The sequence below is a fragment of the Petaurus breviceps genome, unplaced genomic scaffold (genome assembly GCF_028583685.1).
Source record: "Petaurus breviceps papuanus isolate PSGF00001 unplaced genomic scaffold, PetGlider_PUasm1.0 179, whole genome shotgun sequence".
Taxonomy (NCBI): Eukaryota; Metazoa; Chordata; class Mammalia; order Diprotodontia; family Petauridae; genus Petaurus; species Petaurus breviceps.
In genome coordinates, this window is record NW_027185779.1 from 4,101,589 (window position 1) to 4,116,515 (window position 14,927).

At 38.2% G+C, this 14,927-nt stretch overlaps 1 protein-coding gene across 3 annotated transcripts in view; it reads right to left on the reverse strand.

The window, feature by feature from the left end:
- Nucleotides 1-13,104, reverse strand: part of INTS8 (integrator complex subunit 8) — a 68,269-nt gene extending 55,165 nt beyond the window's left edge. For 2 of the 3 annotated variants that reach the window (XM_069086603.1, XM_069086602.1), the window contains exons 1-6: nt 12,796-13,103; nt 9,609-9,783; nt 8,458-8,598; nt 7,951-8,022; nt 4,978-5,029; nt 3,594-3,776 (exon numbers count right to left, since the gene is read on the reverse strand). In XM_069086603.1, coding sequence (XP_068942704.1) covers nt 3,594-3,776; nt 4,978-5,029; nt 7,951-8,022; nt 8,458-8,598; nt 9,609-9,783; nt 12,796-12,925 — 753 coding nt within the window. In that variant the 5' untranslated portion in view covers nt 12,926-13,103. Of the gene's footprint in view, nt 1-3,593; nt 3,777-4,977; nt 5,030-7,950; nt 8,023-8,457; nt 8,599-9,608; nt 9,784-12,795 lie in introns of all 3 variants that reach the window. The other variant, XM_069086605.1, reaches the window with a different exon arrangement.
- Between the last annotated feature and the right edge of the window lie 1,823 nt (nt 13,105-14,927).

The following is a 14,927-nucleotide window of genomic DNA, read 5'->3' on the forward strand; positions in this document are numbered from 1 at the left end:
TACTCCTACTTTCTTTGGTCTCCTTCACTGGATTTTCCTCTAGATCAAGCCTTTAACTGTAGGTGTTCCTGGGGGTTCCATCCTGGGTCCTTTTCTCTTCTCCCTTACTACTTCACTTGAAGATCTCACCAGCTCCCCTGGATTAAATTACTATCTCTATACTGACAATTCTTAAACCTACCTATCCTGCCCAAAACTCTCTGCTGATCTCCAATCTCACATATCCGATTGCCCTTCAGACATCTCTAACTCAATGCCCACTAGACACCTTATATTCAACAAGTCCAAAACTGAGTCCATCATCTTTCAGCCAACCTCCCCCCACTCCTAACTTCCCTATTACTATGCTAGGGCAGGGCTTAAACTTTTTCCCACTCATGACCCCTTCAGCACTTCTTAAACTGCGGGTCTTGACCCCATAAGTGCTGATCTAGGGCACTACCATACTCACAGTTCCTCAGGCTCCTAACCTAGATGTCATTCTCAATTCCTCATTCCCTCTGACTTCCCCCCTCATATCCAAATATAATCTGTTACCAAGACCCATCAATTTTGCCTTTGAAACATCTCCAAAATACACCCCCCTTTCTCTTCTCCATTACTGCCATGATCCCAGTGCTAGCCCAAGCACCTCCACCTAGATAATTACAATAGCCTGGGGATAGGTCTGCCTGCCTGCCACAAGTCTCTCCTTACTCTAGTATATCCTCCATTTATACACTTAAGTGATTTCCCTAAAATGCAAGTCTTGTAATCTCTCTACTCAATAAAATCCAGTGGCTCCCTATCACCCCCACAATCAAATACAAAATCCTGGGTTTGGCATTCAAGGTCCTATATAACCTAACCCCCTCCTCCTGACTTTCCAGGCTTTCACTTTATCACCCTCTCCCCTCTGCCCTTTCAATCCAGTCAATACCGACTCCTGGGCTGTTCCTCAGATTCCATTCCAGGGGTTTTCTCTGGCTGTCTGCCATGCCTGGAATGCCCTCTTTCCCCATCTCTGCTTTCTGGCTTCCCCGGCTTAAGTCGCAGCTTCCAGAGGAAGTCTGTCCTAATCCCTCTTCATTCTGGTGTCTTCCTTCTGTGAATCACATCCTATCTATCCTGTGCAGCCTGTGTGTACATGTTTGGTTGCCGGCTGTCTTCCCCATTAGATGAGGACTGTCTTTTGTCACTCTTTGTATCCCTAGTACTTTAGCACAGATACTTTAGCACACTGATCTGCTTAATGAAGGCTTACTGACTGACAGACGTAGGATTTGAAATCAGATTTCTAAGTTCAGCACCATACCATGTAAAATAATAGCTTTTAAAAATGCTTTAAAAAACAGTTCTAAATTTAATTCAACTAACATATTAAGCACCTACTATATACAGAATACTTTGCTAGGTGCTAGGAGAGGTACAAAATTTACTCCAACTATTTGACCATTAACATTTTTTTTTCAAAGTTTATTAAAGATCCGCCATATTGGGTAGACTCTTAAGGAATCTGAACATTTGTAACACTTGTACTGTACTGACAAGTGGGCCAAAATGAATCTGAGCCTAACAATAACACTTTTCCCAACAATTATGTCCAGAATCCATCCACATTTTTCAAAACAAGTTCTATTTTTTGTCTTATCATCTCCATTTTACAGATGGGGAAAAAAAGTTATCTATTTACACATAATTTGTAAAATTATACAGGTACAGAATTCAGGATTTTTAAATTCCAGTCTAATGGGGCTTTTCCCCCAACAAATCATGCTACCTATTTCTACAGTACTTGATAATTTTCTTTTTTTGAAAAAAAAAAAACAACAAAAAAAACAAAAAGTATTTATACCATGGGTCCACTCTAGGTACTGGGGCATAAGATAGAAATGAAATAGTTCTTGCCCTTGAAGAGCTTATAGTTTATCAGAGGGAACATGTAGAAACAAAGTCATTTGTCAAGGGAGGCCTAGAAGGAATAATGATCAGAAAAAGTCTTATAAAATCTGATTGCATATCCCTTAGAGCCAGGGTCAGACTGCCTCTGTCACTGCGGAACTATTTGAACTGGGAACCTGCTTACAGTAGCTGGTATATATTTCTGGACCAGGTTGTCTGCCTAAGTGGTGGCCACTGACTTTAGCCCCAGAAGAACGAACACTTAAATTATTGTGAATTATGTTAAGAGTTTCCAAATTAACACGATTCCACCAGTCTACAAAAAGTGTAATTTCTAACATTAAGAACAACAGAACAACCTGAGGCTCACGACTATATCCAGATGTCTCCCAGAGTATGATCTTTTGCTTGTTCATGTATTGCCCCAGTACAGAAGCCCCACGTTCAAACCCCAGCTGTGACGCTAGACAGAAAGGCCCCCTACGACCTAGCTGTTTGTCCTTTCAAGCTTAGAACAATTCCTTTTTCCTCTTCATATTTATTTGAACGGGGAATCTTCTATATATTGTATGACCAGGGGAAAGTTACCCAACACCTGTGAATCTGTTTCCTTAACAGTAAAAAAGGGATAAAAGTATCTATATCACTTACCTCACAGCGTTGCTGTGATTAAAGTGTTTTTAAAGCATAAGGTACATGCACACATATGAGCTATTATTCCTAAACTGAGCATCACAGGTATCAATAGCATTTTATAATATTCTATAGCCAAGTCAAATAGATATTAGACTCTCTTCCCAACACTGATTTCAGACACTACCAAGTATCAGAGAACTATCCTTTAATTTCCCTGATTAAGGGTTCTACCATCTGAAGCACTATAATCACCTTGACCCTTAGTACCCTTCTGGCTTTTCAGATCTAGCTCCATTTTCCCCTTCTCCTCAGTATTTCTTCAGAATTCTTCCCCATCAGATTGTTAACTAAGGTCAGAGACTTTTTGCCTCTTTTTGTATTCCCAGCACTTAGCACATAGTAGGAATTTAAATGTTTGCTGAATGACAAAAAACTAAAGAAACCAATGCCATACAACTAATAACAGGGCTGCCAAAAATAAAGCCAAATTTAGCGACCTTGGTTTTTCTTCACAGAAAATAAATTTTTTTAAACATTGTTGAACATCAAGATAAGAAAATAGCTTATTTCTTCTCAAGTCATTTAGAAGGTAGTAAATTAAGACATGGATGCAAACTTAACAATATCAAGCACTAAATTCATGGCAGTTAAGGTTACAAAGACCTGGAGCTTGAGAAAGATAGCTTTATACTCCTTGAAAAACTAGGAATTTGTTTTGGGGACACAGATCCATGGGCTTTTAGTACCACCAGCTTAATGTCCATCAAAGTCATTTAACCTTAAAATATTACTTATCTATTGTTCACTATTTTTTTAAAAAAGCCACAGGAAAAGATATTAGAAGGAATAAATTAAAAAGAAAAAAAACAAGCTTTGGTAGAAGTTCATAGTAAAGTATCATAAAATTTAGGAGCCAAATTCTTTAAACAAAAAGAATCAAATATATTCTTGTTCAAACAAAAACTCAAGTCAAGAAAAGAACAGGAAAAAAGTTCAGTTAAAGTACAAGGCTGAGTTTATTTCTATATTTATTAATAGTTTCAAGTACAGTAAAAATGAATAGTTTAGATAAATACCTGGCATTGCATTTCCTCAGTTTTTATTATTAATCCAGCTGTTAAACTCTCAGTTTCTCCATTTACCATACCGGGTTCCACAGCCAATAAATCGAGTGTTCTCATTGTATGGACATAAAGATCCTTGTTTAGTTTCAATGCACCCTCTAATACCAGAATAGAATCAGCGGCCTGTTCTTTTAACTACAAACGTTCAAATACATTAAGTTAAAATGAAAATGAGGTAGTAAATTAGTAATCAAACAACATTTACTGAGTACCAAAGTGCTTAAAAGAAATATCTGCCCTCAGATACAAGGACAAAAGGATGAATAAAACATACTGCCTGCCCTCAAAGAGTTTACAATCTCATTGGGAACAGAAAGGTACAAATATAATATGAAGCAGAATATGAAAAAAGAGATACAACAAAGAACTATGAGATTTGAAAGGAGGGAGAGATTTCTTTTGGCAGAAGATAAGAAGAAATGCAATCAGGAAAAGGATACATCAAAAATGGAGGAGGTTGAATCTAAACCTTAAAGGATTAATAGGATTGCAGCTGGCAATCTTGTGGGGATTTTGAGAAGGGGAGAAGAGGGAAAGCTATCAAGGAACAGGAAACAGTGTAAGTAAAACCACGAAAAAGGAGGAGTTAAAAACTACAAAGAAGTTTAAGCTCTTTTAATAGACATTCTGAAATGTTTAATACTGAAGCAAGAATAACTTTTACAAATATTTCCAGAAAGATTTGCATTATTCAGCATAAGCAACAAATATTAATTTAAAATGAGAACTTTTGCTTCCACATTCTAAGTATGTTTCCTAAGATTCACAAATAATATTTTTAATATAATATTATCAAATCTCCATTTTTTTAAATTAAAAAAAACATCAATATTCCAAGGCTTCTAAGTATTTAAGGCTTTCTTCAAATTAGTCTGTAGAAAAGTGCCAAAAGCACATAATTTGAATAATTAGTAAAAACTAGTGCAGTCAAGTGAAGAGTACTAAATGTGGGTTAGACTAGATGAATTTTAAGGTCCCTCTCTGCTTTAAATGCATGATTTTAATAAAAGCCTATCACTAATCCAACAGCAAAGAACTAAACTTCACTGAATCTTACAGTTGTCACTCATCTAATACCATCCTAGATTTAGTAAATTGTTTTTAACATGCTTGAATACACTTCAAAATTCTCAAGTTATTGGGGTGGCTAGGTGGCGCAGTGAATAGAGCACCAGCCCTGGAGTCCGGAGGACCTGAGTTCAAATTCGGCCTCAGACACTTAACACACACAAAAAAAGCTAGCCTTGTGACCTTGGGCAAGTCACTTAACCCCCACTGCCCCTCAAAAAAAAAAAAAAGCTAAATTCTCGAGTTAATAATTGATGTTAACACTCACCACTTTCAAAATGTTTTCTGTTAACTCCTTTTCTTGCTGCATTTGATTCATACTAAAAGGGTGAAATGAAATGGAAATATTTGAAAATGATAATAGGAAGCACATTTTATTTACACTATAGAGGAATCAATAACTCATTATATTAAAATTAAGTCATTTAGCAGGAAAAAATCTAAAATAACAGATGTCAAGTATTCATCTTACAAGCTTAGCTTCCCCTCGATATACAGAGAATTCCTTGTATAAATGAAATCACAGGTATAGGCTGTATCCTGATGTGTGATATAAAGTTTTTAGCACAGTAATGTTTTACATTCACATTTTAATTAATATTTCAGTATTTGCTTAGCAAAAATAATCTCAATCTGAAAGTAGGCAATTCCAAAACCTGATATTTTAAAAATATTAGAGCACAACAATTTAGAGGGTTCAGATTCTGTAACTTCATTAGAGAAAGAAACTCCTCAGAATGAAAACGCCCTTTACCAATATACATCTGTAACTTTTCATTTTAGAGTTGCCTAGGTCTATGAAAGGTAAGGGACTTGCTCAGGGGGTCACACAGCCAGTATGTTTCAGAAGTGGCACTTGAACCCAAATCTTCCTGACTCTGACTGGCTATCTAATCCCTTCACCCCATGATGTACCAAATTATATGTGTTAGTAAAAATAAATGAGAGTAGAAGTACCACTTCTAAAATGTCTTCAGGGCAAAGCAATCATAACTTTGTATAGTACAGTTAACACTTCAGACACATGGAGAACAGACTTCTGTCTTCTTTAAACCTTCAATAAACTTAAAAATAATTCAACATGGGGAATCACTGCATTCTAGCATAGTATAATAACTGATGCTCATAATTCTGATCCTGAGCCACCAAAAGATAAGTCTGAAAAGTCAGGGAAGTGTTTGGAAAAAAATTTCAATAACTAGTTGTTGATGATTTTTTTTAAAGGACATTTTGGTGCATCCTAGGGAATATCACATTTTCTAGACACTTCACTTCTCAGATTTTACCCCCTAAAGATTCCAGAGAAATGAGATATCACTGTATAATGCTATCTGTTTTTCATATTTTAATGTCTGACAATTGAAATACTTACTTCTGATACTCTTCATCTAGCAATTGCATAAGAAAAGATACTGAAAACTGCTTAGATTCTAACTACATGTATTTTCAGTTATATGGAATGAAGAAAGGAAATAAGCATTTATTAAGTGCTGGGCCTAGAGTCAGGAAGATCTGAGTTGAAATCTGTTTTTCCTGACTCTAAGCCCAGCACCCTACCACTGTGCCATTGCCACCATCTGCTTCTGTATAAAACAGCAGCATAATGCAGAATTTTTTTTTTTCAGGAAACTTCTAGTAGTATATACAAACATGCTAAGGACATTAATAATCTCTAAAGGAGTCATTATATGATATTAATTTTCCATTACCTTCACTTGTCTGCCTTCCAAATTCCTATGTTGTAAAGGTCTTTATTTATTTATTTATTTTTATTTTTGGAGGGCATTTGGGGTTAACTTACTTCCCCAAAGTCACATGGCTAGTAAGTGTGTTAAGTGTCTGAGGTCGGATTTGACTCCAGGGCCGGTGCTCTATTCAATGCGTCACCTAGCTGCCCCTATGAAGGTCTTTATTTAACACTAATCTTGACTATTTTTACAAATAGCACAGATTCAGGACAGAAGGAAAGAATATCTTAACCAAAACACTTTCCTCCCCAGTACAAAGAAAGCAAAAGCCAAAAACCTGAACTAAAAAGTTCAGGTGAAAAAGAAGGCAATCCTAGCTAAACTGGTGATACTATTCACCTGAACAGGGGATATGAGGCAAGAAAGAGAGGCAAAGGCAGGTGAGAGCCCATGACATTACAGTCAAATTATACACTTACTTACACACACACATGAGTTTGTGTGTGTGTGTGTTTTTGTATAGCTTTGAATCACATGTTTCTTTAAAAAGTTGAGAGTAACATCATGGCCCTACTTATAGAGATTATATCTTTCTAAATTATTAAGGTTAGAACATTTATTGTGTGTATGTGTGTATGTTTCTATATAACCCTTGCACCCTAATTTTTTATGTAAACAACTGCATGGCCTTTAGGAAATTCTGACTCTTTGCTATTATTTTCTTTTCCTTATAATCTAGGAAGAAATACTTAAATCTATACTATTTTAAGATAGTTAATGTAACTTTTTTTTTTTGCTTTTTTTTTGGAGGGGGAAAGCAGGGCAATTGGGGCTAAGTGACTTGCCCAAGGTCACATGGCTAGTTTGGGTTAAGTGTTTGAGGCCGGATTTGAACTCAGGTCCCCCTGACTTCAGGGCTGGTGCTCTAGTCACTGCATCACCTACCCGCCCCCCAATGTAACTTTTTTTTAACTTTTTCTTGAGGTTTTTTTGTCCATGTTTTCTTTCACAACATTTGTCTTCTCACTGAGAGTAGGTGTGGAGAGAGAAGGGAGAGAATTGGGAACTCCAAAGTCTTAAAAACAAATGTTAAAAAATTGTTTTCACATGTAACTGGGGGAAAATAAAATGTTCAATATAAAAAAAAAGATAACGTATACTAGACCATTTGAAAGGCAGTACTGGACAGAGAGTTAAAGAGACAGGCTGATGTGGCTAGGTGGCACAGTGGAAAAAAAAAAAGAGACAGGCTGGGCTCGTCTTAACTCTACCAAGTCATTAACAGTACCACCTCAAGCATATCATTAGCCTCTATATTGTTTCCTTATCTACAAAATGAGGCTAATACCTGCAACTACTAACCTCATAAAGTTATTGTGAGTATCAAATGATATAAAAGTATGTAAACATATTAAGACATTATATTTTCCTTTGTATGACACCAACTATGATCTCTAAAGAGATCAGTTTTTAAAAAACCTTCCAGAAATCCAATTCTGACACAAATAGAACTCAACAGTGGTTTCAATACATCAGTACCCCTGCCAACTTACACACTCAGTTGGGGGGGTCCAGGTTTCACCTGTCTGATAGGGAAGCTACTTTGAACAATTGTTCTAATTGCCCTGAAATAAAAATACAGAAATTAAATAGTTAAAAACACAACAATTAAATACATTTCCCAAAAAAAAACTCAACTTCAGATTTTCTTATACTATAAAACAACAAGGATTTTGAATAATGAATAATATTGCTGAAATCATTACATAAAGGAGCACAAACTGCTTTTTACTGAGGTTTAAAAACTAATCTCTAGCAGTCAAAGAAATATCCTGGGTGACTGAAACTTCCTATAGCACCCAGGGAGGAATGCTATCTGTAAAGTTACTACATTCTCAAAGAATGCCCTCACAGAACTCCAGATCCTTTGGAAATCCTACCATAGAAAAGGAAGCTTCTTTTCAAAGTGGTTACAGCACTCAAAAGAGATACTATTAAAAATCAAAATGGAACTTATTACAGCAAAAGATGCCTAGCAGGCTTACATATTTTGGACTTACCATCTATTGTAGAGTAGTATAGCCATGGTAGTAGTTGGAGGTAAAGTAGATAGATCCATATCCACATGTTTTGTCCCTGAAGGAACTTTACTGATACACAGCAGTTCATTTAGCAACATATTCAGAACTGGAACAGACAAACTAAAAGAAAGAAAGCATATTCTCCATTCATTGGGTTTTTATACTTTTACTATAGCATGGAGACAACTTGAGGTTTTTGAAAGCTGTGACAGCAAAGCTCTTAACAAGACAAAAGGCCTTTGAATACAGGCCTGTATTGACTTATAAGGATCAATCTAAGTTTGAATAGGCAAAACTGGCCACTAGGTGGTTAATTTTTTTCTTCTACAGAAGATCTTAGGTACTGTATGTGATTCATATCAACTAGAGTACCTGTACCAAAATCAACACAAATCCTTGAATTATTAAATATTAGATGCATGAAGAACAACAAATAATGTCAATGTATATAATTCAAATAAAAGGACTCTAAAGTACAACTCTAAACCAAAGACTAACCTAGCAAATTGAATATATTTGCATAAATTTATTTTCCTATTGTGAAAACTGTTCATCTTAAAACTATTTATTATTAACAAAGAAACATGTTTTTCTTTTTTTCTGTTTAAAAAGAAGTTCATATTTCTAAACAAATAAAAATTGGTTCCAGTGCCTCAAAAGATGGGGCATTAATTTTGGAAAGAACTTTGCCAATAACAAAACTGTCACTAATCAAATAACAATCCCATTATTATCATCCATTTCTTCTAATTCAATAACCACTCACTTTTACCACCTAAAGATAAAAGTAATTTTTTTTAACATTTTAAAAAGCATTTCACTGATATAAATTTTCTATGGCTACAAAGCTGCCAATATATTCTCTATTCAATTATTTTATCATATTTATGGCATAAAAGACTATATAGTTCACAGTACTATTGACTCTTAATCAGTCTCTTTTTTATATTTTTCTTTAAAAGTCATTTATATATCTTGCATCTAGATGTATTCTTATATCTTGAGACATTTTCTAATTTAATTAAGAATAGAAATCAAAATAAATTTTCACCTGTAAGTACCAGACATGATTAAAAAAAAAAGGAGTACCACAAAAGTGCTTTAGATAAATTCAGTCTGAAGTTGCATACCTTTTCTCTAATATGTCTAAATCCCATTTCAAATGCGCTGCAACTTTAAGAGCAAGAAGTTTTAAAATTCGATTTCTCTTATTATCAGCTGGAGGTTGAACCTGGTTCTGTTCATTAATTGAAGGTTTAGAAGCCTGTTCCAAAAACTGAACTATCAGCTGAACTGGTGCAGGATCTAAGTTAAAAAGAAAAGTGGATGCAGTTTTAACTGTGGTGATATAGAAATCAACAATCCTTTTTCTCATCTTCACTAGATCAACTGTTTAAACAGGATATGGCATAACCCAAAGACAAATAAGCTCTGTGCTATGAGTTAGAGTGAGAAAAAATGAGGAATATGTTTCAACGGGTATAAGGTGAAAAAATCATTCTATGCTCCCAGGCATTCAGCCAAACATGGCATATGCTACAGGTCCTTACAGATTTGATTAGGTAGCACTAACCAAATAGCATCTTTTTTTTCCTCTATAAATCATCACATACAGAACCAGTGAGCTTTACAGAAAGTGAACAGTACTGCCCAAGTAAACCACTCTACTATCTGATATAACAGGATTCAATGATGATAAATGTTATAATAGACAAGGAAAAAAATGCTTTTAAAAATAATCTCTGTGTACAAGCTGTTAGGGGAGTATACCTTTCAGGATTAAGCTGTGTATCTGTTGGCTGGAATGTTTTTAAGTTCTCTAAACCACCAAAAATATGCCCAACTAGCATAAAGATGATAAACATTTTTCTTGAATATGTTGATGACTACCTCCTGACTTCTATTATAGCAAAAACACTGTTAACTATAACATTGGTTGTCACCTGACAATGTTCTACTTATCTCCGTGTCTAAGATTTCTCTAAGACATTTGCCCATTTATAAAATAGAGATGTTGATCTCTAATTTCTATTAGCTCTAAAAATTTGTGAGGTTATTGCATTTTGTTCCCACAACCACCCTGGGGAGGTAGGTAGGACTAACATTCCCATTTGAGAAATTAAAGAAACAGAAACACAGATCAGGTAAACTAGTAAAATGGAAAGCCAGGTCTGGAAACCAAGTCTAACTCCCAGGCTAATGTTTATATCCCTTCAAATACCCCCATTGTACTGAAGTACAAAAGGCAAGAAATCCTTAAAACCGTCATCTCATTCTACTGTGTATTTGCTTTATCATTTACAGAGCTTTCTTCACATTGTGAGGTAAGCAATGTGAGTACTGGCACCCTCATTTTACAGATGGAAGAGGTTCACAAGAGTCCCCATACAGTCCTGGGGCAAGAAACCACTCTTTGCTCTTTCCAGTACACTACACTACAGAGACTATTATATTCCCATTCCCAGATAATTTATCCAGGGCATACTGGAGAGGTTGATTTCACTTGCATCTCTGAACTCCAAAAACCCAGAACAAGGCCCACTCTCCAATACTGCCAACCCCAAAAGAACAAGGGACTGTGGTGGTTCCTTTTTCTCCTTCTCCCTCCCAGTCCAGCTTGCCAATCAACCATAGACACAGAAGAACTATGAGCTGCTCATACTTCTGGCAGCAGTCCCACACAAGAAATCAAAGTGAAGCTGAAGTCTCTCAATTCTTAGATCTACCCAGCAGGCAAATAGGCACTAAGGAAATTTAAGTCAGGAAGAGCAGTAGGACCTGACCTAAAACAGAGAGAAGAGATCTAGAGTTGAGGGTTCTTAACTTTTTCTGGGCAGAAGATCCTTTTGACAGAATGATCAGTCAACAAGCACTTATTAAGCCAATATGTGCAAGACACTGGGTTAAGTGTTGGGGATACAAAGACAGGAAGAAGACTGACCTTGGCCTCAAGAAGCTCATAATCTAATGTGAAGTTTATGGACCCCTTCTCAGAATAATGTTCATGAATGTATAAAATACACATAATTACAAAAGAGCACCTAGGTGGCAAAAAGAATAGTCATGAAAACTGGAGTTCAAATCTGGCCCCAGACACTTATTAGTCATATAACCCTGGGCAAGTTGCTTAACACTGTTTGCCTCAGTCTCCTCATCTATAAAATGAGCTGGAGGGGCAGCTAGGTGGCCCAGTGAATACAGCGCTGGCTCTGGAGTCAGGTGGACCTGAGTTCAAATATGATCTCAGACACTTAACACAAAAAAACTAGCTATGTGACTTTGGGCAAGTCACTTAACCCCAACTGCCCTCCAAAAAGCAAAAAAATAAAATAAAATGAGGTGGAGAAGAAAATGGCAAACCATTTAAAACAACAATCACAACGGAAACCAATTTTACTGCATCATGAAATATTTTTCCCATGGAAGTTCATGGACTCCCTGACATCTAAGGGGTGTGTGAACTTTAGGCTAAGAACCCCTTATGTAATCAAAGGGAACACAATTTAAAAAACTGTCAGGGACTTTTTCATTTTTAAAGATAACTCAGTGAGGAGGAAGATTTTAAAACAATGGAAAATACTTCAGATGGTATTAGGACAAAATAAAGTATCAATGAGAAGAAAAACTACTTATGGATATACCTACTCTTTTCATCACCATACAATTTTTATGAAAAGTTTGTAACTATATCAAAGATATCTTTGATGAAAATGTCTAAATGCAAGTAGCAAGGACACAAATTTGATTCTGATTTGACAGCCTTCCTGTTACAGCTATCTAAAAGCAGAATACACTATTTCAGGCTGCTCTCACTCACGAGCATCTCAAGCAAAGGACCACTGTGCTTGGCAGGAGGTGGTGGTATTATGTGGGCAGTAGTAGTTTCAAGGCAAGAAAAGGAAGTGCGCGTAACGGGAGGGAATTTTAAGGGGAGAGGGAAGTGTATGGTAGGGGGAGTAACTTCAAGGGAAGAAACGTGTGCAGTAGGGGTTTAACTGGAAGGGGAGAAGAGGAGATGTATCGGAGTTGTTTATTTTCAAGGGGAGAAAAAGAGGTGTGTGGTGTAGGGGATAATTTTAAAGGAAGAAAAGCTGTGTATAGTAGGAGGTTAATTTTAAAAGAGAGAAAAGGTTCGTTTGTGTCCGAGCCTGCCTGGGTGCGGGCGTGGGGGGGTGCGCGCGTGCGCAAGGGCAGCAGCAGGGAGGCGTTCCCCCTCTCCGCCCCCCTTCCCCTCCAGGGACAGAAAGGCTCAACCGAAGCAGGGCCGCGAAGTTGCCCGAAGCTTCCCCGATGCTGCCTCCGGCGCTGGGCTCTTACCTGGGCAGGGCTTACGCAGATGCTTCTCCAGCAGCGACTCCTCCAGCAGGAACTCGAACCAGCACGTCTGGGGCGGGGTGCAGGGCCGGCTGGAGGTGGCCGCCTCCCGGTCCGCAGCCTCCGCGCTCATCCTGCCGCCGCCGCCGCCGCCACCGCCGCCCCCTCCGCCGGCCGGGCCGGGCCCGCTTCCCGGATCCAACCTGAGGCTGTGATGCGGACCTACAGCGGGGTGATACGGTATGGGGGCCACGGAGCGGGCCACCCAAATGCCAGCCTCGCTGTGGACCCAAGCTAACAAAATGGCGGCAAGCGCGACGTTGGGTACAGACCTTGGTTCCCGCCTCCTTCTCCAGTGCTTGGGCCAATCGGCTCGCAGAACTTGTGGGGAGGGTGTGGCCACTCCTTAGACCCCCGCCTCCCCAGGCGGTTTTTGAAAGAAGGTTGGAAGAAAGGAAGGAGGGAGGGAGCGAATCGAGGTCTGGTATGTTGGAAATTGACCAGCCAAGCCCAGGGCCTGAGGCTGTGATGGAAGGAAGCCAGTGGCATCTCTGATGACACTTACTGAAAGGACGAGATTACCGACACCCAGGAGGCCTGGCTGTGCCAGATCTCAACCTAGGCTACAGCAAGCTTATTAGTAACTGATGCAGAAACATATCCCTCCATGAGTGAAACAGGACAAACAAATACAACATAAAGGAGGGAACTTAAGTGCCCGTATGTACAAGGCGCTTTACAGATATCTCATTTGACCCTTACTACGACCCCTGTGTGAGGTAGGCTGTTGCGATCCCCATTTTCCAGTTGAGGACACTGAGGCAGACAGAGCTTAAGCGATTTGTCCAGGGTCACACCTAATAAGAGTTGGAGACTTAATTTGGACTCAGGTCTTCCTGGCTCTCTATACACCTCACCAGCTAGTTACATCTAATATTCTAGTACTGGATAAGTGCAAAAACCCACTTCCAAGATCACCTTTCTCCCTTGGCTCAAAACACTATCTCTGACAGTTTGGACACTATGCCTAGGAATTACTCATGAGTGGGACCCAGTGTGGTAAACTATCTCTCCCTGTTACAATAACAAGCTGATCTCTAGAATTTCCCTGGTTAAAACAGGACTATCTTGTACCCAAAGAATGATTATTTGTTGATTCCCACAGTTGTTGTATTCAATCCAACTACAGACTTCATCTCTCAAAGATTTCTTGCTACAGACATAACAGACCAAAAATACACCCTTTATGAGTCCTCTCCCCCATTTTGCAGTAGTGATGATGCCTATGACCAAGGTTGTATGTTACCACCTGATTAGTGTAATCTGCCAGATAATGGACTACTTTTCCTATATGAGCTTTAGCATTATTCCAGTTAGGTTGCAAGTTCTTTAAGGAACTCTGCCAATCATAGTGGCATTACAGTAAACCTTTGCCAATTTGACTTAATGTTTGAGTCCATGAATTTATTCCAGCCGACTCTTTCTTGTACTTCATTCCTAAAGGGGTCCCTGAACCTCTCAAAACAACATCACCACCAGGATAGTACTCTAGAAGTGACAAAAACTGCTTGGAATTGAATAGCAGAATAGAAGAAATTAGATTTAGATCTGCCCTTCATACATCATGCTGGATACATTTGTTATATTGTTAAGAGTTCAAAACAGGGAATGAAAGGTGTTAGGTAAAGGTAGGACAGAGCAGAAATTAGTGGGTCCTGAGCTTCCCCTTTCCAGCGGGAGATCAAAGACAAAATATTGTTACTACCATCATTCACTGGATTTAGAAGACTTGAAGTCTCATACATTTACTCTTATCTGTGTGATACTGAGCAAATCATAGCCTCTTTGTGCATCCTTTTCTCATATCTAAAATGGGGACAGTAGCTACCGTGTTTCCCCGATAATAAGACACTGTCTTATTTTTTTTTTGACAGAAAAACACCAGAGGGCTTATTTTCAGGGGAGGGCTTATTTTAATGAACATTGACAGCAATTTTAATAAACAGGTAAATGTGAACCAAAAAATGTACCTTTATTCAATAAGCAAATCACTGGAGAAGAACAGGATGACGCGCTCACTGCTGCAGCTCTGATTGGATGCAGCTCAGAGCACAGCGTGCGTTTCAGGGGGGGGG